We start from the raw sequence: 22,203 nt of genomic DNA on the forward strand, positions 1-22,203 counted from the left end.
TGAATACAGAAGCTCAGCGGGTACAAACAGTAGCAGGTTTTTTTTATTTTTTGTTCTCTTGAACGTTTGCAATGAAGACCAGAAGAAAACATTTAGTTCATGTGAGTTTATTCAGGATGTTAAACTTCAGTTTGTTCACACATCAAATCAGTAAAGTGTGTTCAATCACTTCATGAACACATTCACTTCATCCACACAATCACTTTGTTTGATCAGAATCTCCACTCACAGAAAACAATGATTTATCTCCTTATTGATTTAATCAGGAGGATTACATTTTTAAAACACCTCAGAGGACATTTTTACATCACTTTGAATATAAACAACAACATTTATTCTGACTAACTCATTTCTTTAAGTCTGATTTTATAGATTTTCTACAAATGTACAAAGTGGTGAGAAGAGAAAATCAGCATGAAAGAAAAGTTTGCTGCTCTCTCTCTCTCTCTCTCTTCAGACTCCTGAATCAGAACAGAAACAACAGAAAATATAAATGTATGAAAACAAATAATAAACATGGAGAGAGGAGAGAAGTTGATATTTATCACTCAGAGAAATGTCAGTTCAGGTGAACAAAAGTCATCCTGAGCAGTGAAAGAGTCCACGGCTAAACAGACACAGGAAGGAGTGTCACTTAAAGACACTCAAACATTTACAGAACAGATGAGAAGAGGTCAAAGTACCGCCCATAAAGTTTGATTGACAGGTGACCACGATCAGATCTCAGCAAAGAGCGTGGATAAAAATCAAGTTGAAGATTTAAAACACAGCAAGTTAAACATCTGTCTCGTTAATGACTTCTGTCTATTTCAGTTTACACAACTCAGCAGAGTCTCCAAAACACCCGAGTCCAGCATGTAGAGGCTGAGTGAATGTGGTCTGGACTCTGTGGAGGAGAGTCATGGTTTCAGAGATGCTGTAGAAGGACAGAATACCTGCTCTGTGATCCAGGTACACTCCTACTCTGGAGGACTGACGACCTGAGACAGGAGTGATGACATTGTTGTAATAAAAGTTATAACTGTTGTTGTCACAATATAACATCCAAGATTTGTCATTAAATCCAAATCTACACTCTTTCAATCTCTCTGCTCTGTTGATATTCTTGTATGTGACTGCTACAGAAACTATTCCTCTCTTCTCTATCTCCCAGTAACAACGTCCACTCAGACTCTCTTTACTCAGGACCTGCCAACACAAACCAGTGAATCTGTCTGGGTGACTAGAATAAGGATCGGTCTGACCCGTATATGTTACTTTTCTGTTCCCATCAGATAATAACAGCTGTGTGTGTGCTGTGTTTGGATCCAGTGTGATGTCACATGAATATTTTAAGAACTCAGATCTGGTCTTGGGTTCTGGTTCTGGCAGTAAAACATCCACTTCAGTCACTGTCTGTGAGATGTTTGTCCATTTCTCTCTCAGGACGTCCTGTAGTTTATCTCTGACTTCTGACACAGCCGCTGTCACGTCCTCAAAGAACCTCAGAGGACGGATCTTGATGCTGGATGAGTGTGTAGATTCACTGAGTGGTGACAGTGAGGGGTAGTCGTGTAGAAACTGGTTGTGGTCCTGTGTGTGTGACAGCTTCTTCATCTCAGCGTCTCTCCTCTTCAGCTCAGTGATCTCCTGCTCCAGCTTCTCCTGAAGCTCTCTGACTCGACTCACTTCAGTTTGCTGCTGGGATCTGACCTGCTGCTTCACATCAGAGCGTCTTTTCTCCATGAGACGGATCAGCTCAGTGAACATCTTCTCACTGTTCCCCACTGTTTTATCAGCGGAGCCATTGATAGCCTCCACCTCCTGTTGGAGCAGCTTCACATCTTTCTCTCTGTCCTGGATTCTCTGCTGGATGTTTTGTCGACTCACCTCCAGCTCTCTCTGCTTCTCGTTCCTTTCTGCTGCAGCTGAGACTGTGTCATGACCTTTGTGTTCATCCATTAAACAGAGATAACAGATAGACTGCTGATCAGTACGACAGAATATCTTCATCACCTCATCATGACGAGAGCAGACGTTCTCCTGGAGCTTCTTGGAGGGCTCCACCAGCTTGTGTTTCTTAAAGACAGGTAGTTCATAATGAGGCTGGAGGTGTTTCTCACAGTAAGAAGCCAGACACTGCAGACAGGACTTACAGGCTTTCAGTTTCCTCCCGGTGCAGACATCACAGGCCACATCTTCAGATCCAGCATAGCAGTGATCAGCAGGAGCAGCTTGGAGTCCAGTCTTCTTCAGCTCCTCCACTAAATCTGCCAACATGGTGTTTTTCCTCAGGTCAGGCCTCGCTGTGAAGGTCTGTCTACACTGAGGGCAGCTGTAGACTGTCTTCTCATCCTCTGTATCCCAGTGGCTTTTAATACACTTCATACAGTAACTGTGTCCACAGGGAACAGCCACCGGATCCTTCAGGAGATCCAGACAGATCGAACAAGAGAAGGTTTCCCGGTCCAGCTGAACTCCTTTCTGCGCCATTTCTCCTCTCGGTAACAACGACTGTCTGAGATTCACTTCCTCATAACTGAAAACAAGTTTCACCTCTGATCCACAAAGCATGTGTCTGTGCATGTGACTGTGCAGCTCTTGTTGGTTACACCCATCCTCAAACTGTAGATCTAAAGGGGAGGGAACCATGAAGTATGAGGACAGAGTGCAGCAGGCTGTGTTTGAGAGCAGGAAGAAGAGGGAGGGCTGATCGAACTACGATTCATTCCAGGAAGAGGAGCGGTTTGAGAGAGATACTTGTTTACAACAGAGAACATTTCTCAACCAGCAGTATCGTCACAATTAACCACGGTGTGGGTTGAATATTTGACCCATTCGGCTGGGTTAAACAGGTAACCCTGTGTGTTTAGATGCTCCTAATTTAATCCAGCAGTGTTTAACAAAATATCAAAGTTTATCCATTCAGCTTCAGCAGTAAAACAAAGACCAAAAAAAGACTAAAAAAGATAGTAGCAATAAAAAGAGCTAAGATCAAATAAAAACACAGAACAGCAATAAAATACAGGAGGGGGGGAGGGGGGGGGCAGAAATCTGAAGGTTGTTTATAATATGTTTTGATTTGTAGTTTTTACCTGCAGTTAAAGATCGTTTTGTATTAAATGGCACCTTAAATCAGATTTCCCTGAGCTGCACTTACAAGAGCTCACCAGCAGGTGTCAGTGTGGCCACAATGTGAAACAAAACAGCTCTCATTGTTCTCTGAGGGATAAGTTCTGATTTCTGATTTTCACATGAAATAAAAAAAAGGAAATAAAAGTTTCACCTGAAAAAGGCTGCAGGAAAAAATATGCATTTGTCCTAAAGGAAGTGATTGATCTTAAGTTTAAATCATGAGCAAGTTCTCATCTTCACTTCATTTATATAAAGTAGCCTCCATAAGAAGACACACGTTCAAAGAAAAATAACTTGAATGACCAGACTCTTCTGTTTCTTATCTCTCCAGAGAAGGTTTTTAGAAATGTAATAAGTACCTTCATGTGGACTCAGTATTCTCCCAGGTGAGTGCACACCTTCCTCCGGTTCTCTGCAGGAAGTCCAGACTCAGACTACATTTGTTCACCAGAGTCTGAAACTCTACAGGTGACATCAGCACCATGAAGTTAGATCGAAAGGTAATGAAAATATTTCAACACTCAAATGTGACATGTAGTCTGTAGTTGTCATGTAGTCCAACCATTAGAGAGGAAAGCCCCGCCCACATCAGGTTTTCATAATGCTGCATTCAGGCTCCGTCAGACATTTTGCACTTTAACTTTGATAAATCACGTTTCAAGTTCAAATGTAAACAAGCGATAATTTCCTATTGTACCATTTCATATAATTCCTACAATCATAGTTTGACACCAATTGAACACAAGACAAAACTGTTTATGATGTAATAAGGCGGGAAAAAGCAGAAAGTTGTAGATTAATTGTTAGGCTACGGTAACAAATGATGTTCTCCTTTTTGTTTGTTTGTTTTTTATCAACTTCTTTTCGTTTAAGCATTTCTCCTTTTTAACTTTGCTTTGATTTTAAAGGCCACGTGCCAAACAAAGAGGAGAACACAGATTTGAGTCATGGTGGAATCTATCAAACTGTGAAAAGATTAAAAGCAAATGTGAATGAAAAAATACATTTCTAAACAGTTTAACCAAAGTCCTTGAATGAATTCATTGTCAGAGGGTTTGCTTTGTTATTTTGTGATCCAGTGATATTTTATCTAATCAGACATATTTCTGGTGTTTCATGTTAATCTTCTCTAAATAACAAACGTCTCTGCTGCTCTCTGATTTCACCGTCAGTCGATGTTGTTGCTCTCAGCCAGCGCAGCTCAAAGTCCTGATGTGCTCCTTCCCATGGGAAACATCTGCAGACCCTAAAAAAGCTTCACAAGCCAACACCCAGCACACATGACGGAGCTGCTGTGGAGCTCAGAAGATGAAAGAAATGCTCAGAGACTGAAGTACACATTCTTATTGGAGGAATCCTAAGGTCTAAAGGATGAACATGGTGCAGGGCATTTTCCTTTTTTAGAAAATGTCAACTTCTATGATTTCAATAGGCCTTTACTGGTCATAATGGGAAGATGATTCCCATAATATGTTACATAAAATACATTATTTAGTGAGCTGTTAAAGGAGCATGCAGCTTTGTGATGACTTGTTGAACCACTGGGGTTTGATCTCTGGTGTCTTATAAACCCATGAGTTGTCTTGAAAGATTTTAAAAGCAGCCTAAAGGACCATCTGACGACTGTATCACATGTCTCTCTGCTTAAATGTGGGCGGCAGTAGCTCAGTCTGTAGGGACTTGGGTTGGGAATCGGAAGGTCGCCGGTTCAAGTCCCGGCACGGACCAAGTCCGGAAATTGGTCTGGTAGCTGGAGAGGTGCCAGGCCACCTCCTGAGCACTGCCGAGGTGCCCCTGAGCAAGGCACCCAACCCCCCCCCCCCCCCACAAGCCCAGGAGCGCCCGCCGTAGGGCAGCCCCCCCCACCCTGAGACCCCTCCATTAGTGCATGTCCACAGGATCCTGTTTGTGCATGTGTGTGTATTTCAGTTCATGTTTGTGTAGCATGTTTACTAGACAGAGTGTAAAAACGAATTTCCCCTCGCGGGATCAATAAAGTATAAATTCTTCTTCTAAATCTCCTGATTGGTTCATTGATGTAATATTTGTTTATCGTCTGTCTTTTGTTCTCTGTCTGAAACTCTTGTATGCTGCTGTCTTGGCCAGGACTCTCTGGTGTTGTATCTCAAAGAGAATATCCTCCTGGTAAAATAAATGTCAAATGAAATAAAATAAATAAAATTGAGGATTGGGCGCTTTGTAAGCATGACACATAAAAAAAGAACAATCAATCAATCAAATAGTGACGGCCAAAGGAAATTAAGCACATGCTCTAAATTTGAAAGAAATCGTATTGATTTTAAAAGATTAATTAAAAAATGAGCATTAGAGACTCTTTTATAGAATAGAATTACTTTATTGATCCCAAACTGGGAAATTGTGGCGTTACAGCAGCAGGCTGTCCAAACACACAATATGAGCAAAAAACACAATATTAGCAAATTTAAACACAATATAATATTAAATACAAAGTAAATAAGCACTAAAAATATCAAAACTAAGAATGTGAATATATACAACCAGGATTTAACTAAACATTACTAGTCTTAAATATGAAAGATTAAATGTAAATGTGCAAAAACAAAGTTGTAAATGGACAGTATTGACATAAGTTAAAGTGCATTAGTGTAGACATATTAAACATTAGACTTTATAACATTAAAGTCTCTTGTTAAAAAAAACCAAATAAGGACTTCTTCTTATTCTGTATATATTTCTATTTTTATTCTATATTCTATTTCTACATTGTTGTTTTGGGTTGTTGTTCCCCGCATCCCCTAGAACTACGGGGAACGTAACCATTGTGTTTGAGAGCGACTGTATTTATGTTTGATTCTTATAGTTCCCACAGCACTTAAAGGCAGCACCGGCATACTCTTACATAATTGGACGAGAAATGGGAGAGAGGCGTGGTCACACCCTCTGTAACCCGACACCGGACCCATGCGCTGCGTTGACTGTAAACTTTCGCCATGAGCTCCGTCAGTCGGGCTCGGCGAGCGGAGGACCGAGTCTGTCCGCTGTAACGGGACTCCCCGGTGCTCGTTATTATGTCTTATTGACCTTTTCAATCGGGATCTTTTTTACTGGACAAGTGAGAGATTAATTTAAAGTTTGTGTTGGAGTCATGGAGGCTGTTAGCAAGTGGAGCCCGCAGCAGGTGGTGGACTGGATGAGAGGTAACGGATGACTAATGTTATCTTATCAGGGGTCTCTCTCCTGCTGTGCTGTTTGATTTAACTTTTACATCATTTATCAATTATCACATTTAAAATGTTTACTTATTTATATACTAGTGTTGTTATTATTATTATTAAGTGGGATGGTTTACATACTCATGACATATGAATTTGGACTGGTGTTTTGATGTTACTGGTTTGTTTGATTGTTTTGTTTTTATAGTATGCTTTATGTATGTCTTTTCATTTTGTCACATTGGTGTTTTACTTTTGGAAAAATAAAGTATAAAAAACATTTAAATGTTACAAACTGTGAATGACCAAATACATTTATTTAATTCAATATTTCGTTTTTGGTAATTAAATTAAATTTGTTGCGACTGATTTCATTTGAAATCCACAATAATACAAAGTTAAACCTTCTATCGTTTACTTAAATTTAAACTTTTCGTTTAACAACCGTAGTAAATCCCATAAAGTATATTAAAAATACATTTAGGTATAAATCCACTGTCCTGTATAATAACAAGTAATTAAAAATGGATAAAAGTCATGATTTTATTCATGACTGCATTTCGACATATGTTACTCTGAGACTAGTTTCTCTACTATAGGTTTTGTAGTTAGGCCTGCACGATATGAGAACAATATGCGGTAACATTGTTCTATGTTGCGATAACGATTTGAAGTGCGATAAGTAAATTGATATTATTAAATTAAATCTGCAGACATCGAGTTAAAATCATGAGCTATCAAAAATTAGGATTACAAATATGTCCAAACATTAATAACTGGCTTTCAGTTGTTGTCCTCTTTTATGCAAAAACCCTTATTTGAATTTAACTGGTTAGCAGCATTACAAAAGCAGCATTCATAAAAATCACAAAGGACATCAGTTTAAACTTTAGATATCTTGTCCTTAAGCAACTTTACAGCGACTATAAGTCCAAAAACTTGTTAGATCTTGTATTTTAATAGGTTTAAAACAGCTTCTTTACTCTTCAGACATGAGGTTGTAGCTGGTTTAATCAACACATCAGTCTGTACATAATAAAGCACTGTACTTTGATTTAACATGTAGTATAATACTTATCCCTCTGTTGTGATGGTTCAGGTAAATTGGGCGTAAATGAGCTCAGATCAGGCTGCAGGTTGTCACCTTGTTTACCTTTTTTTATTACATTACCTGTCCTCTGCCTGGATAGATACATGATGAGAGAGCACACTTTGCTGTTGAGCAGCAGCTGGTTGGTATTACGAGCACTCTATAAAATTCATATCGGCGTGTCATAAAGAAATAAACAGGCCCGACCAGTTAACAGGTCAGACATAAAGTGACAATCAGGCTCATGATCCAGGTGTGATAACGACCTGTTTTTAATTACCGAGAGGTTTGAACAAGAAGCAGCAGCAGGAGGAGGAGTGTGTGTAGACGCTCTGTTTTCATTCTATAAATGCATAAGGATTTTTTTATAGAGAAAAACCCCCTCAGTCGACAAATGCCGGTACATTTTCCTTTTGGCAAGTAAATATCGGCGGCCTCTCTGCCACATGGCGGGTAGCCGGACCAGGCTGTTGCATTGATTAAAGCTTTGCTTTAAAAATTGGGAATGATTTTGCTCGTCTAGGTGCCATTTTTGAAGCTAATAAAGAGTTTTACCTTGAGCTTGTGTCGGACTCAAAGTTTGACTTTTAATCTGAGAGAAAAAGACAATCAGAATAAGTCATCTTAAACAAAGATAAATATGACTATCATTTTGGTGTTTGAGTCATGCAGGCGTCTTTCTTTTGGGATTTCTCTTCAGGTATACGGAGGCTAAAGTTCTGAGGGCCGCCGAGCCCCTGACTTTGGTGGCCAAAGTGCACTAGTGGAGGCCCTTTGGTAAATAAAGCCGGCTGCTATCCAGCTGGGTGCTGTCTTGTGAAACTTTCAGTGCCACAAACTTTTCCCACTTGGGCTGCATTTAAATGATGGCTGCTTTTTGTGACTTTAGAGAAACTGACAGTGGACAGCGGTTTGCTTGAGGCTCAACACTACTAAACCAAACCACTCCCAGAGGACTAATAGAAGTATACGAGCATGCTGCCATGTTGACATTCGGCGTGTGTTTGGAGATTAAAACTCTCATTATTAATAGACAGAAGCTCAGGGAGTTGGTGTAGGCTTGTAGGCTCTGTACTGTGATTCACCAAACAAGTTCATCAGATTCCACGTGTTTTAAAGCAAAACGATTCAATTCAGAGTCTATTTTCTATTCAAAACGATTCTAGATCCATGGATTCAAAGTCTATTTTTGAATGAGCACATAGCGGTACTTCAGGATCTCCTCCAGTCATCTTTGACTGAATTTCTTGCTGCTCCATTTGACTTCTACTGAGTTAAAGATCTAGCCTTAGCACTTAACAGGGAGTGACTGATTAGTTATGAATCTATCTAAAATCTCAGAAGATAAGGTATTCAGAGGTATTCACAGCGGCTATACCCGCAAGTGCCTCAGACAGCTGGGACAGAGGGATTGGTGACGTCTGTTCTTTGGGCCTTCAGATGTCAGTCAGAAATTTACTCTGCAGCTTCAGTCTCCATTGCCTGTCCAGTTGCGCTCTCAACAGTCTTTGAAGTCTCGACTTCTACATGAATCCATTATTTTCCCACCTCTAGCGATGGAGAGAGCAGAAGTGGTCGGTTCAAATACAAAAGTCGTCAAGTACTGATGTTTTGTCGTCTTAGTAAGACACAAACGTTTATGAGTATGTCTCTTACAGGCGGTCAGAGCGCAGAGGAGGTGACGCTGGCTAAATCAGGGACGAAACATCTCCAACGTTTTTGTACAAGTAGACAGAGTGAAGTTTGACTGCTGTTTTTTGTTAATTTTAATAAAAAGAAATGAACCATTGTTGGCTGCCTTGGACTATTTGTTGCGGTGTATCAACGTTGTTGGAATTTTACTGATTTCAAATAAAAAAATACATCTTCTGTTTTATTTTCACCCAACGCTGTGAATGTAACTCAAATGTTCACCGTGTAGCTCTGACAGTCGTCCCCACGTCCCTGAGAGACTTTTTGCTATGGCTTGAATTTACTGATGTGAGAAAGTGAGCGTCCATTCAGCGCTGCTCGCCCTCCCCGACAGCTAACACACAAACACATACCGACACACGCGTCATTTAGCAGCGGGGACAATGCGGAGCTGAGTGTCGGCGGCGGTCAATAAAGGCTCAAACATTCCCGCCTCTTCACTGAGGGTCGGCCTCCTGCTGTCTGGAGGGTCAGGGGGTCACCGTGACTCTTTACTGTGGAGGCGGTGTTGTTTAACCACTCCAACATGATCCCACTTTTGTTCTGCATGAAAAGATGACAACACACAGGGTCAGTCACGTGACCCCCAACGGCTTCATTAAGCTCTGCCTCTCCCTGGGTTTCCTGTCACTTTTTCAAACAATCAGAACTTTATTGCAAAATGTTTCTCATGTGATTCAACCACAAGACTCAGGACATTTCTACCATTTTGCTGTTGTCAACAAAAATGGAAACCAACATGTGATTGTCTGTCTCTCTGTCCTTTCTGATTTCCTCTCTGTGGCTCTGACCTCTAAGCCCATTGGTTCCTGCTGAAGTGATGAATCTTTGAAATCATTTTCTACTGCCTGGTAGAAAACAGTTCCTTTTATTTGATTTGTGTCTGGTTAAAAATAAACGTGTTCCCTGAAGTCGTGGTTCAAGAAAGTTAAAAAAAAGGGAAGCTGAACTTGTCTGTGCTGTGAGTTAAAAGTGATTGTGATAAAATAGGTTTCTGAGATATACATAAAACTTCATTCTTGGCGTCGTAGAATCTTAATTTGTCACTGACCTGGATTCTGTTGTAGTATTTACACTGTAACAGTGGAGTAGACCTCTGCCTCGGGGGGCAGGCAGTGAGGGTGTGTGTACTTGTGGAGTTATGTGTGTGTGTGTGTGTGTGTGTGTGTGTGTGTCTACACTAATGTTGAAGCTCTGGAGCAACAGGTTCTTTACATTTTGTGGTTCAGTAAAAATTCCCTCTGTTGTACCTAAGTTTGTACCCACACTGCTGAAACCCTCCACAAACCACAAACAACACAAAACTCTGAATCCTGGATAATCACAGAATTCGGGATAGTCAGGGAATTCCACTCTGGGAATATGGGTCACCTTCATCGTTTGCAGGTTCAGTGGTTACAACTTTAAACTGATGAACAAGTTTGTCAAAGAAACAAAGAAAAGAAAACACTTCCTGTGCCAGATCTGTGAAGGCGTGTTCATCTGGATGCTCGAGTTATTGACGGTTATTTTGCAGATTCATAGCAACTGATTTCATATTTATACAGAATTGTTATCATCAACATCTTAAGAAAAGTTTCCCACAACTTTTTGTTGTTGTGAAAAACAGCCACAGTTCTACTCTTAAGGTAGTGACTGTTTGGTATGGATGTACAAAAAAAGATGGACACAGCAAAGCGACAAGTGAATAAATCCATTTTCCTGCCCCTCACAGCGAAACACCCAGGTGACCCAGGTGATCCTGGTCTAAATCCTGGCCAATAACCAAACCTACTGTTCAGACTCTGTAGAGGCTATGTTGAGGTTTTTAAGCTAGCTGGGGGTTCCAAGATATCTTTAAAGGGTTTAAATGTGATTTTTCACTCTTAAATGTAGAAGTCAAGTATATCCTCTGAAAATAACTCTGTGAGTCATGACTGTCTACAATGGGTGTAACACCCGAGTCCCACTGTCTGTGATGTTTTCAGAGTTTTCAGAGTCCTATCTTCAGTTTGTTTACATCGTCTGGACGGCCGGCTGACTCCTCCCCTCGTGTATAAAAGTTGTTTAATTGAGGGACTAGAGAAAAGAAGAATAACATACTGTACTCACTGCTTAACTGTGTTTCTAGATCACGCTCATTTCAGGTAAATTTACATGCAGTGTGAAGATACGAGCAGAATAAAGATCGCTAGCATTAGCATGCTAACACAACAATGCAGCGCGAGTTGTTTTGGTTTCATGCTGGTGCTCAAGGGCGACATCTGCTGGATCAACAAAATCACATATAAAGTCTTTAAACGCACGGTATTTAAAATCCGCCGCCAGGGGGCTCTCAACCAAAACAATTACAAAAGATGACGTCGAGGATAGCGGGGAATCATGGGAGTTCTCTTCATATTATAAAATTACAGATTTCTCTGGCTTTGATAACTGTTTGAAATATTTGAGGTAATGTAAGTACTCAAAAAACAATATTATATAACAGATGTAGTGAATTTTTAATTATTTTAGATATTTGAATGTAAACATTGTCATAAAATTATACATATTAAAAGTTAGTTTTGAGGTACCCTTAAGGGACAATCTGAGTTTGTCTTCACTGACCCAAAGTACATACATGTACCTGAACATACCATCTCAGTGTTTTGGACACGTCTCCATGAAGGCTGTTTGATTGTCGATCACTGACAGTCCACGATGTCTCTCTCAGATGAGTGAGATCATCTCTGATCTAATTACACGGATGATAAAAAAAACAAAACTGCTTCAGGGCTCAGTCACAAACTGATCAGATAGCTGTAGCTCAGAGGTAAACACATCTGAGCGCAGCGTGTTCAGACAAATCTGCATACTTCATACCCGTCTGGCAGGTGCAGTCACACATCTCGCAGTGAATGACGACAGAATAGTTTGAGCGTGAGGAGTGTGTACACAAAGCCAGTAAACATGAGATACTGCGGCCAAAAGAGCCAAGGATTCACCTGTTCCAAATTCTCAGGTGTTGTTTTTATCTTTTACTATAATCAATTCCAATTTCAGGTATTTGACTGTCGGTTCAATTAAAATGAACGATTTGATCTTGTCTGCTTCAGCTGTAAGAACTGACATTTTAAATTTATAATTGACACAAATGGAACAAGTGCAGTTCATTTCTTGTATTTCCTAAACAATGTGCTTTCTTTGAACTGTTCTGAGGCTCATGCAGCTGGAAATATCTCTTATCTAATGTTTGGAGGATGCTGCTTTTGGCTTCCAAGAGATTATCATACGTCTAGAAACAGTGCCCCCCCCCCCCCCCCTCCTGTCTGCACCTGTCGACAGCAGGACTCACTCAGGTGTGCTGTTTTAACTCCTCCGGCTGGACAGACTCCAAACCAGCAACATTAGATCCTGTAAGTAAAGATAACAGAAACTCTGTGGCTCTGCTCTGATAAGGAGGACCTGAGGTTTCCCATCAGAACCGGAGCATGAAAGCGGGCTGTTTGTTCAGTGGGTGGAGAACCGCTGTCAGCTGAGAACGCCGTCACCACGGCTTGACGTAGTCCAGCAGGCAGAAGTTGAAACATTTACATTGGAACAGTATTCTGATCTCTTTAATTTCATTTTCTTTATGTACAAAATGAATCATCTACTTTATCAGCCTTCAATCTCCTTGTTTCGTTTTGTCCCCCAGATTTGTATCTGTAGCTGCTGCAGGGTTTTGTCTCATTTAATCCACATGAGCATTAGTGCAACACTGGTGTTAAAGGATAAAGGTCCAGCTCACAGTTACTGCTCCAGTTCATCCTTAAGGTGCTGGATGGGATTGAGGTCAGGGCTCTGTGTCGGCCGGGTCAGGTGTCCACACCAAACAGGGAAACCCATTCTTCATGGACCAGGATTTATGATTTGTGCATCAGAGTGTTGAAACAGGACAATAACCAACACAAACTGGATGCCACAGAGTGTAAACAGAAATATCTTTGTGTGCTGTATAGCATTAAGCTTTATGTGTAAGAATAGAAACTCACACTACAGGATCATAGAGAGAGAGAGAGAGAGATCAGTCACAGTGTTTTTCTGTAGCGTCACACTCAGGGTGGTGAGCCAACATTGTGTTATATCATGCTGCTGTGTTCCTGGCTGCATGTCCTATAAACATAGGTATCACCAACACTGATGCTGTATGTGCAAAGACACATCAGCGTATGTATTCTTCTCAAACACTGAGCAATTTAAATGTCGACCGGGTTCTTTATGAACATGTTTTATTGAGTCTGTTTTAACCTTCTCTTTTATCCGCTGGTTTGGGTCTCTTAATCTGAAAAACAGGAAGAGGTTGGAACAAATCTTGAGCAAGTGCAGTAAAATAACTGGCTCTGGTTCTGCTGAAGTTGCCCCTTTTTATACAGAGCCAGAGCTACAAAAACATCACAGGCTATCCCCTTTACACAGAGGGGAAGAAGAAGAACGGTAATATAAACCACAAACGGGTATCAGAACAGTTATGATGTGTGATTGTTACTGGTGCTGTATCGAAGTTTCTGGTTTTGTGGCAACCTTTTTAATAACTAAATATCTAACAAACATTTACAGATTCCATGAGTTTGTATTGTGCACGTATTTGACGAAGTGAATCTGAAGTGAAGTGATGGATATTTAGGATTATCAGATTTCGATTTCAAAGCCTCTACCAGATAGCAGTTTCTTTTTCTCTTTCCTTGCTGTTGGTTTCCCGCCCGTCGTTTGTTGTTATCAGTGAAACTGAGGTCACTGAGGGAGCACGCTGAATCAGAGGAAACATCCAGATTGTCTCCACGGAGCGCCTCTTCCTGCCTTTCCCCCTTTACGTGAGCAACCTCGCAGTGGTTCAGCAGTGAGAGTGTGTTTACTAAAAGAGAGAACCTTTCCCTACCTTTTTATTAACGGGTTATCTGCTAAATAATGCTGCTGCTTGACTTTGCTGTAACATTTGGATTTGTTCCTATCATGATTGAAGCACTTCTCAATAACCAAACGGAACAGAAAAGGCTGTAGTAACATGAACTTTGTGGTGACTCTGTGGGAACTGAGCTGCATTACTTTGTTACATCATCCTGATTCATGTAAAGCCTCATTAATGGATCCTATTAAAGCAGCCTGGAACATTTGTTCAACCTGCGTCAGTGAGAATGGAAACCTCTAGTTGTAAAAAAGAAAAAAACCCTGAAGATTAAAAAAACCTGAAGGACTGGTCTTGATACAGTGATGCAGCAGCAAAGTTGGGATGGACGTTCATGAAGGTCAATGATAAACGGACTTGAGCTTGTAATGCTTTTCTCGTCTTCTGACTACTCAAAGCTCTTTCACACCGCAGGTCACACCTGCACATTCACACACTGATGGTAGAGGCTGCTGAGTAAAGAGTCCATCAGAAGTAACTACCAATGAAGCAGCGGGAGCAACTCAGGGTTAAGTGTCTTCCTCAAGGACACGTCGGACATGTGGCTGCAGGAGCCGGGGATCATGAGGACCATCGGGTGAATGTCTTTGAATGTACGAAGACTTGAGTTTTGGTGCCAAACATCAGATCCAAAGTTGAACCTTTTAAAAAGTGCAGAATTCAGTCTCCAGCTTTAGATACGGACTGTTTCAGCGGCACACTGTAACTTAGCTCGTCTGACCTGCGGCAGCTGTTTCAGGCATTACAGATGTTATATAGAAATAATCAGCCTTATCAATTATGGTCTTGTTAGTTTTTAATTGTCACATAGAGGCATGCGTATAAAGTTCAGACTATTTCATTACCAGTTGAAGTTGTTTGGTGTAAAGCTGGCGTTAATCGTCTCTGAATCCAAGGCCGCCCATAAGGGGGGACAAAGGGGAGAGCTTTGTGGGGCCCAGTTTCATCATGAGGAGGGCCCGTGGAGGTTAGCGAATAAAACATAGTTCATCCTAATTTAAAGCAATAACGACCAATTTTATTTAACACATAAATACTCCCCATTATTGTTGCTTTGGTAAAATGTAGCCTCTCTTCATGAAATGATATGAGCCTTTGAGCCTTTTTATTTTTGTAATGGTACCGACGTCGGCGTGCCCAGTGAACTTTACGTTGCTGTTATTCCGTCTGAATGAGTAGAGCCATTCCAGGACCTGCACGACGTCAGGATGCCAGAAGAGAAAGAAATAAGAAAAGGAGGGAGCTGACTCGGGCATTTGAGCCCAACAATAACTTCTCAACAAACTTTTTTCAATCGGCTCCAAAGGCTGACGGGAGCCAGAGCTAATGTTAGCCAGGAGGCTAGCGCTAACAGTGCTGATCGAATTTGCTGTCGTTGATTAAAATCACATCCTGGGAGGACCCATTCACTGTGCCTTTCAGGGGCCCAGTCGTTTCTATGGGCGGGGCCTGTCTCCATGTAATCCATGGAGCAATGTGGTTCACTAATGTGCATTGAAAACTGCCGCTTCATGGTATAGCACCTCCTTACGTGGCACAGTTCACACTGGTATTATATAAGTATAATAAGTCTTTGCTCTGCTCTCTGTGAACTCCCACAATTCCTGTTTGTTTGATTTCATTAGACGCTCACAGAGCTCAAGGAAATCCTTTTTCCTCTTGAATGCTGTTTGTTTAACACACAGTGTGTTCCCCCGCTGCCTCGTACCATGAGTTCAGCTCAATGCTGTGTGTGTGTGTGTGTGTGTGTGTGTGTGTGTGTGTGTGTGTGTGTGTGTGTGTGTGTGTGTGTGTGTGTGTGTGTGTGTGTGTGTGTGTGTGTGTGTGTGTGTGTGTGTGTGTGTGTGTGTGTGTGTGTGTGTGTGTCTGTCTGTCTGTCTGTGTGTGTGTGTGTGTGTGTGTGTGTGTGTGTGTGTGTGTGTGTGTAGGCCCGCTGAAGCTATGAATAGCTTTAGTGCTCTTTTGCCACTTTTCCTCTCTGCTCTCCACCCTCGTCCTGTTGTGATGAAGGAGGTGGGGCGGGGCGGGGGGGAGGGGAGGGGGGGGTTATTCCTTTTGTTGCCCCCAGCTGGGGAGTGTCGGGGCCAAACTCCACCTTTGTGCTTCAACAACGCAACACGTGCCATTTGTTGTAATGAACAGTTCAACGGGGATTTTTCCACAATGCAGGGAATGTTATTGAACAGTTCGACTGAGTTTTTATTTTCTTTCAGCTTGTGTTGAAAAAAAGTTGTCTCTAATAATCACATTTTAAAGTTGCCAAAAATGTCAATACTTAGATACAATCTTGATCATTTTAATAAATATGGCCTAACGGGTCGGGACGCATGAATAGAGGCTGCCGTCCTCCAAGCGGTTGACCCGTTCAGGTCCCCACTCCTGCTCCATGATTTCCTGCTCTGTCCACTGTCCTATCAATTAAAAAGCTGAAAACCTCCAAGTACAAAAAATAAAAGAGCGAGAGAAAGCACTGTTGTTTTATAAAAATGTTGGCCACATCTTGGTAAGGAAACACTGCCAACATTTTTGTGCAGGAATTTTTCTGCAATTCCTGAAAATTAAAAAAACCAAAAAAAAACCCAATATTGGATTCCAAGGACTTCTTTGTTGCTGCCTTGGTATTGAAACACAGTTCTGGTATTCAGAAAATACTGTAGGATTCTGTTGAACTTCATGTAGCGTTGATATTAAAGGCAGATATTCTCATTCTCCTTGTTTAGCGGACTCTGTTGCTTCGTCCACTACTTCCGTGTCTTTCTTTTGTTTTACGTCTTACCTCATGAGCGCCCCCCCCCGTCTGACAGGGATAGTCTCTGTCCAGGTCAGGAGAACATCTGGAGCAGTCCTCCTGAAATGATCTCGATATGTTCAGGAGTGTAAATGTGGAAACCCGCTTTGGTGGACTTATCGATAAATTCAAAATGATCTTCTGTTCATTGATTTAGAAAACCATTTGAGTCATTTTTTTTTTTTTTTTAGGTTAAAGTTGCAAAAAGATTGAATGCTTCCTGGACTTCTGTATGGACAACACATGTAGCGTCCCCGCCACGCTGGTGGAGAATATAATGTGCCTTTTTTTTAACTTAATTGTAAGATTTTATTGACCAAAAAATCACAGATTAATCAGTGGTGGATGTAATATTGACTATATGTAAGATTAGGATTTTTAAATACCTCTATTAGCTTCATTATTGTTTCTTATTTCAGATTCCAGAGAAGTGACTTAACATTTTCCACATCTCCTGTGAGGATGATATGTATGTTTTTTTTGGGTTTGAGAGCTCGTCACAGCCGTCTGTAAAATGAGGCCCGACATGTTTTTTATTTATTTTTGTATCTTTGTCACTAATGATTAACTGGACTGTTTATGAGCAGCTGGAGTTTCACCTGCAGCTCTTTTTCACGTGTTTGACTGGAGCCAAACGGGGGATAACCCACTTTATCAGCCTGCCGCGGCACCAGCAGCACGCCTTGTTGTGAATACTTCTGAGTTATACTGTCAGAGGTGGAATTTAGGGGACGGTGCACAACTGTAACCATGTCAACACAAAGGCCAGGCTAATGAAAGAGCAGTTTAGAGGTGAAGAACAAATGACAGACCTTTCTCTGATAAGCTGCTCCAATGAATTAGCCTGTGAAGTGATTCAAAACGCTTGAATCTGTGAGTTGTCTGCTGGTATTTGTTTTGGCTACGATACAATAGTTAGGTCAGTGATTCTGCTGATGCACAGTGAAGGACTTGATTGATGTTTTTGGCTCTTTTTTTTTTAGCATTTACACCAGTTGGTTTAAACTCATACTGGATCTAGACAGCTGGTAAAATACCAACACAGATTGTTCAGCAGGAGTAATTTTAGAGATTGGTTGGAAACACATAAGGGAAGCCGATCTGTTTCCCGTCGTTTTTTTTCCACTAACGGACGGTGTAAGCAGTGTAGCTGTGTAAAGCAGTGACAGGGTGTGATGTGTCTCTGGGTGAAGCAGTGGTTTTATCATCGCAGTAAGAAGTCAAACTTTCCCACCCTGATCCGCTGCTGCTGCTGGCGGTCCGAACACACAGAGTGTCTCCCAGCAGCAGCCGACTGACTGACAGCAGAGCGGAGGCCCACAGTCGTCTGCAAACACGAGAAGAGACAGCAGACAGAGAAATGAACTTTTCTGACATCGGTGACTAAAGTCAACTGTGGAAAACTGGGCTCTTGGAAATACACTGTGAAAAGTCTGAAAGTTTGAAGGCAAACCGCGGTCTCTTTAAGTCCAACTTTATTTCTGTTTTTTTAACTGAGCCAGGTGATGGAAGCAGCGTGGTTTCTGTTTTTCCATTTGTAGTGAAGCATCTGATCTGCTTCCAGCATCAGGATCTCTGCCAGGCTTCCTCTCACCTGCTCATCATCAGTCTGAGTCTGATCTTTATCATGCACTGTAGAACCAAAACATAGATCCTACTTCTCATTTAGACCAGAAAATGAATGAAAATGAAGTACATGGTTGACCTTAGTGGTTTACAGCACGGATTCACGTTTTATAGGGAACAAATAATCCACAAAATGTTAATGGATAATTATTCAAACTGGCAGATCTGATCTCGAATTTACTGAAAGATTAAGGATCAATATTAAAAGTCCCCCCCCCCCCACTCCCCCTCCTCGCCTGTTTGATGGCCATGTATTTAAAACACAAGAGCTATAAACACAATGTTTAATTTGTCAAATAGATGAAATGTGAGGATTATCTTCTTTTCTATGTCGCTTCAGGTTTTGGGTTAAAACTAAATCTCAGCTTTTTTGAATTTAAGTGACCAACACAAGTTGATTATCAGACATGAAGAAGTGTCAGATTTATTGATAATAAAATAACGAATAGCAGCAGCCCTGATGTCAAAATACTGCTTAAACGTAATTAAAACAGTAGAAGAAGAAATGATGAAATAACAGAGAGTATTTAGTTTATTGAAACCATCTTCACGTTGCACCACTGTGGCATCACGCTGTTCATGCAAACAGCGTCACTTTCTGTGTTTGATTAGTCGTGCTGCCTGAGAAGCATCTCGCCGGTGTTCCCGCTCCTCGTTCAACAACGCCTGCCGGCCGTTTGAAGACACCCTGCCAGAGTTTGGGCTGAGCGCCAAACCCAACAAGATGTGGAATGATAAAAATGTCTCAACTGTCACATAAATTAACGACACTTTATTTCTCACGAGAACTTTGGATCCGGCTCTGCATGTTGGCACCGTGCCGCGCTCAGGAGGCGCTTTAATCCTCCTGGGATCAAGAATCTGACTTTACAGTGGAAATGATGTTTTTAACTGCGTTTTTTAGTCTTTACATTGAACTTCTGGTGGATAGTGCATCTTCATTTGTTTTGTAATAAGCTGACTTGGACAAACACACACGGTGATGTTGGACCTGACACTTGAATATTTAGTATTTCTGCTCGTGTTGGGGGAATGACCACATGTCGAGGCGGGACAGAAGCTCACATTTTCTTGTTGAAGCTTCTGTTCTTTAATTGCAGGCAGTCCTGGCCCCGGCGATGTCACGCTTTCATTAGCAGGTGATTGGGCCGTCGCGTGACATTTAGCCGACCCCGCTGTGCAGCTGAGAGATTATCGGCCTCCTCGGGTGTCAGTAATGTGATCCAGGCTGTCGCCAACACATTCCTGCTGACCACAAACTCTCACAGAGCACCGTCCAGCTTGGATCAGTGAGGAAGTCTGTCTGAATTATATATATTCATATTTTCACCATCACAGCATATGGAGGCCGGAAGTTTCACTATTTCACTGAGGATGTTTGGGATTATGATGGAAGTCTGCAGCTGGGTTGGCATTGATCCAGGAACAGGATCGAGCTGAACATGTTGACTGAATCTTTGGAGCAGAAATTTACAAACACATAAGGGTGCATGCAAATGTGTGATGGTGGGGGCTGCACTTGACGTTATACTGGTATACTGGTATATTGGTTGCACCAGTATAGGTATATGACACTGCCCACTTTTTAGATGGAAGACTTGATTTCCAAAGTGTCTAATACATCGATTTAATGGAAAATCAATCAATCAATTCTTTAGAGCCAATTCATAACAAATGTAATCTCCAGATGTTTTACTAAAAAGCAGGTTAAAGACTTTACTCATTAATTTAAAAAAAATGGGATGGAGCGAAGGGAGAAGATGCAGGAAGGATTTCTCCTTTGTGTTCATCTCGTTCCTGTTGTCCACACTTCCTTGCCGCTGAGGTGGAGGTCGGAGCAGGCCGTGCATGAAGGAGGACGGCGGTGGTTGAGAGGACGACACAGTCCGATGGTGGTGGCTGGGCATCAGGGACGTCGGGTGGTAGTCGTGACCGATCACCTCGCTGGAGGTTGAGGGAGCGCCGTCTACTCGGCCTCTGCTGCAGGAAAATGTGAAACGGGTGAAATCAAGAGTGGCGACCTAAAGTTTGAACTTTCTAAAAATGTAACGATATGTCCTTACAAGCAGCATATGATATTATTCTAAATGATCAGATAATCTACAGATTATTTCTTGGACACTGATTGATCCTTCGAGCTATAAAGTGTTTCTGAATTGTGAAAAATCTTCATCACAAGTTGCCAGGTCTTGATTTTGTATATCGTAATGTTTTTGTTCTGCCTGTCCATTTCTCCAAACACCAAATATATTCATTTTATTACCTGATTAAATGCAGAAAAAGTTTTCAACGCTTCAGGAGCTAAAAACAGAAAGCTTGGCATTTCTTTTTTAGATACTTTCAAACATGTTTGTCGCAGGTCATTTGGAGAAACGATGAATTCACTTTTAGCTTTATGAACAAGTAGACACACTGCTCCTCTGCACGACTCGTCTGCTATTGAACATGCATAATGAGATTAGCAAACAATGGAGCCCTCTTTGTGTTTTGATAAGGCTCCTGGTGTATTATGGTTAGCTAACGACAACACTGAGGCGTCACATCAGCAGCGAGTTAAAGAGGAATGTTGCTCCTGCTGTCAGTGAGTGTCGGCCATCTGTCGTCCTGCGGCTCCCTCTGAACTCAAACAGGAGTCAGAGATCTTTCATGACCACATGCAGGGGCAGTTGTTGTCTTCTCTGTTCACACCGGCTCTGGCATTTTGTTGGTCGCAGATGTCCAGACCGCTGCTTCACATCTCCTTCCATTTGGTGCACGAGCGCCGTGCAGGAGCTTAGGCACACTAACACAGACGTTTATTTAAAGGGAAGCCAGACAGCAAATGTTTCCCCCCCCCCTCTCTGAACTACATCTTCATCGTCTTGATTCAGTGTCTGTTTAAGTTTTACACTTTATAAACATTATCAAACTACAATCTTTAAGGTGTTTAATTGGCCTTGGCATCATGTGCTGGATGCAACAAAATATGAGTAAAGATGGCGGTAACAATAATACATTTTGCTGCCTAATAACTGGTTCCACTCACAGGTTTCCAAAGCGAATGAAACATCTACCCTAAACACATTTAATCCACTTTAATAGAAGGAACCAGCTGTGGCTGAAATCTGCCACTACTCACTATATAGTACACTGTACAGGGAATACAGACCCGGCCAGATCAGAGCTGCATGTTTCAGTTGTGTTACAGCAGCAGGCGTAGAGTCTGAAATGTTTTTATTTTTTTATTGTGTCAATGAGGAAATGAGTTTGGACAAAACCAAAGAGAACCAGTTATCAGTCACATTTAAGAACCTTGAAAAGTAAATATTCAGCTGAAGAATGACTCACACACAAGGTTTTCACATGTGTGGAACATCTTTGATAGATTTCAGTAAACAGAAATGCTAGCTTAGTGTGTTTCTTAGTAAAACCATGTTTCCCAATGCAGAAAAGGGCAGTTTGTTCGTAGTTGTTTTGATGTTTTGATTTAGTGGCGTTAAAAAAAAATGAAAACACTTGAAAATCTAAATATTTTAGTTCGACGCCTTACTTAAAGGCACCTCGGCAGTGCTCAGGGAGTGATCTGTTACCTCTGTAGCTTCCAGACCAGTTTCCAGATTTGGTCCGCACTGGGACTTGAACCAGTGACCCTCCGGTTCCCAACCCAAGTCCCTACACACTACTTATTTATTTTCACCTTTTTAGATTTAAAATGAATAAATCTGAAGTTGAGATGTTTATCGTGCTATGGAGTGGGAAAAAAATGCAACAAAGTGAGGACCATATATTGTTCACAAACCGACACCCTCTAATCTAG

General features: G+C 41.4%; 2 protein-coding genes across 2 annotated transcripts in view; one reads left to right on the forward strand and one right to left on the reverse strand.

Moving 5' to 3' along the window:
- Positions 1-91: 91 nt before the first annotated feature.
- On the reverse strand, positions 92-2,926 carry LOC132984663 (tripartite motif-containing protein 16-like). Its single transcript, XM_061051536.1, has one exon. It carries the CDS (start codon positions 2,629-2,631, stop codon positions 805-807), a length of 1,827 nt encoding a protein of 608 aa, XP_060907519.1. The 5' UTR covers positions 2,632-2,926; the 3' UTR covers positions 92-804.
- A 2,993-nt stretch (positions 2,927-5,919) lies between these two features.
- cnksr3 (cnksr family member 3) overlaps positions 5,920-22,203 on the forward strand; it is a 47,003-nt gene continuing 30,719 nt past the window's right edge. Inside the window, exon 1 of the mRNA XM_061052728.1 lies at positions 5,920-6,293. Within this exon, the coding sequence (XP_060908711.1) occupies positions 6,242-6,293 (52 nt within the window). The 5' untranslated portion in view covers positions 5,920-6,241. The remainder of the gene's footprint in view (positions 6,294-22,203) is intronic.

The sequence above is a fragment of the Labrus mixtus genome, chromosome 12 (assembly GCF_963584025.1).
Source record: "Labrus mixtus chromosome 12, fLabMix1.1, whole genome shotgun sequence".
NCBI classification, from domain to species: domain Eukaryota; kingdom Metazoa; phylum Chordata; class Actinopteri; order Labriformes; family Labridae; genus Labrus; species Labrus mixtus.

Bases quoted from the DNA above. Each gene is read 5' to 3' on its own strand.
- LOC132984663 (XM_061051536.1), bottom strand. From the start codon at position 2,631: ATGGTTCCCTCCCCTTTAGATCTACAGTTTGAGGATGGGTGTAACCAA.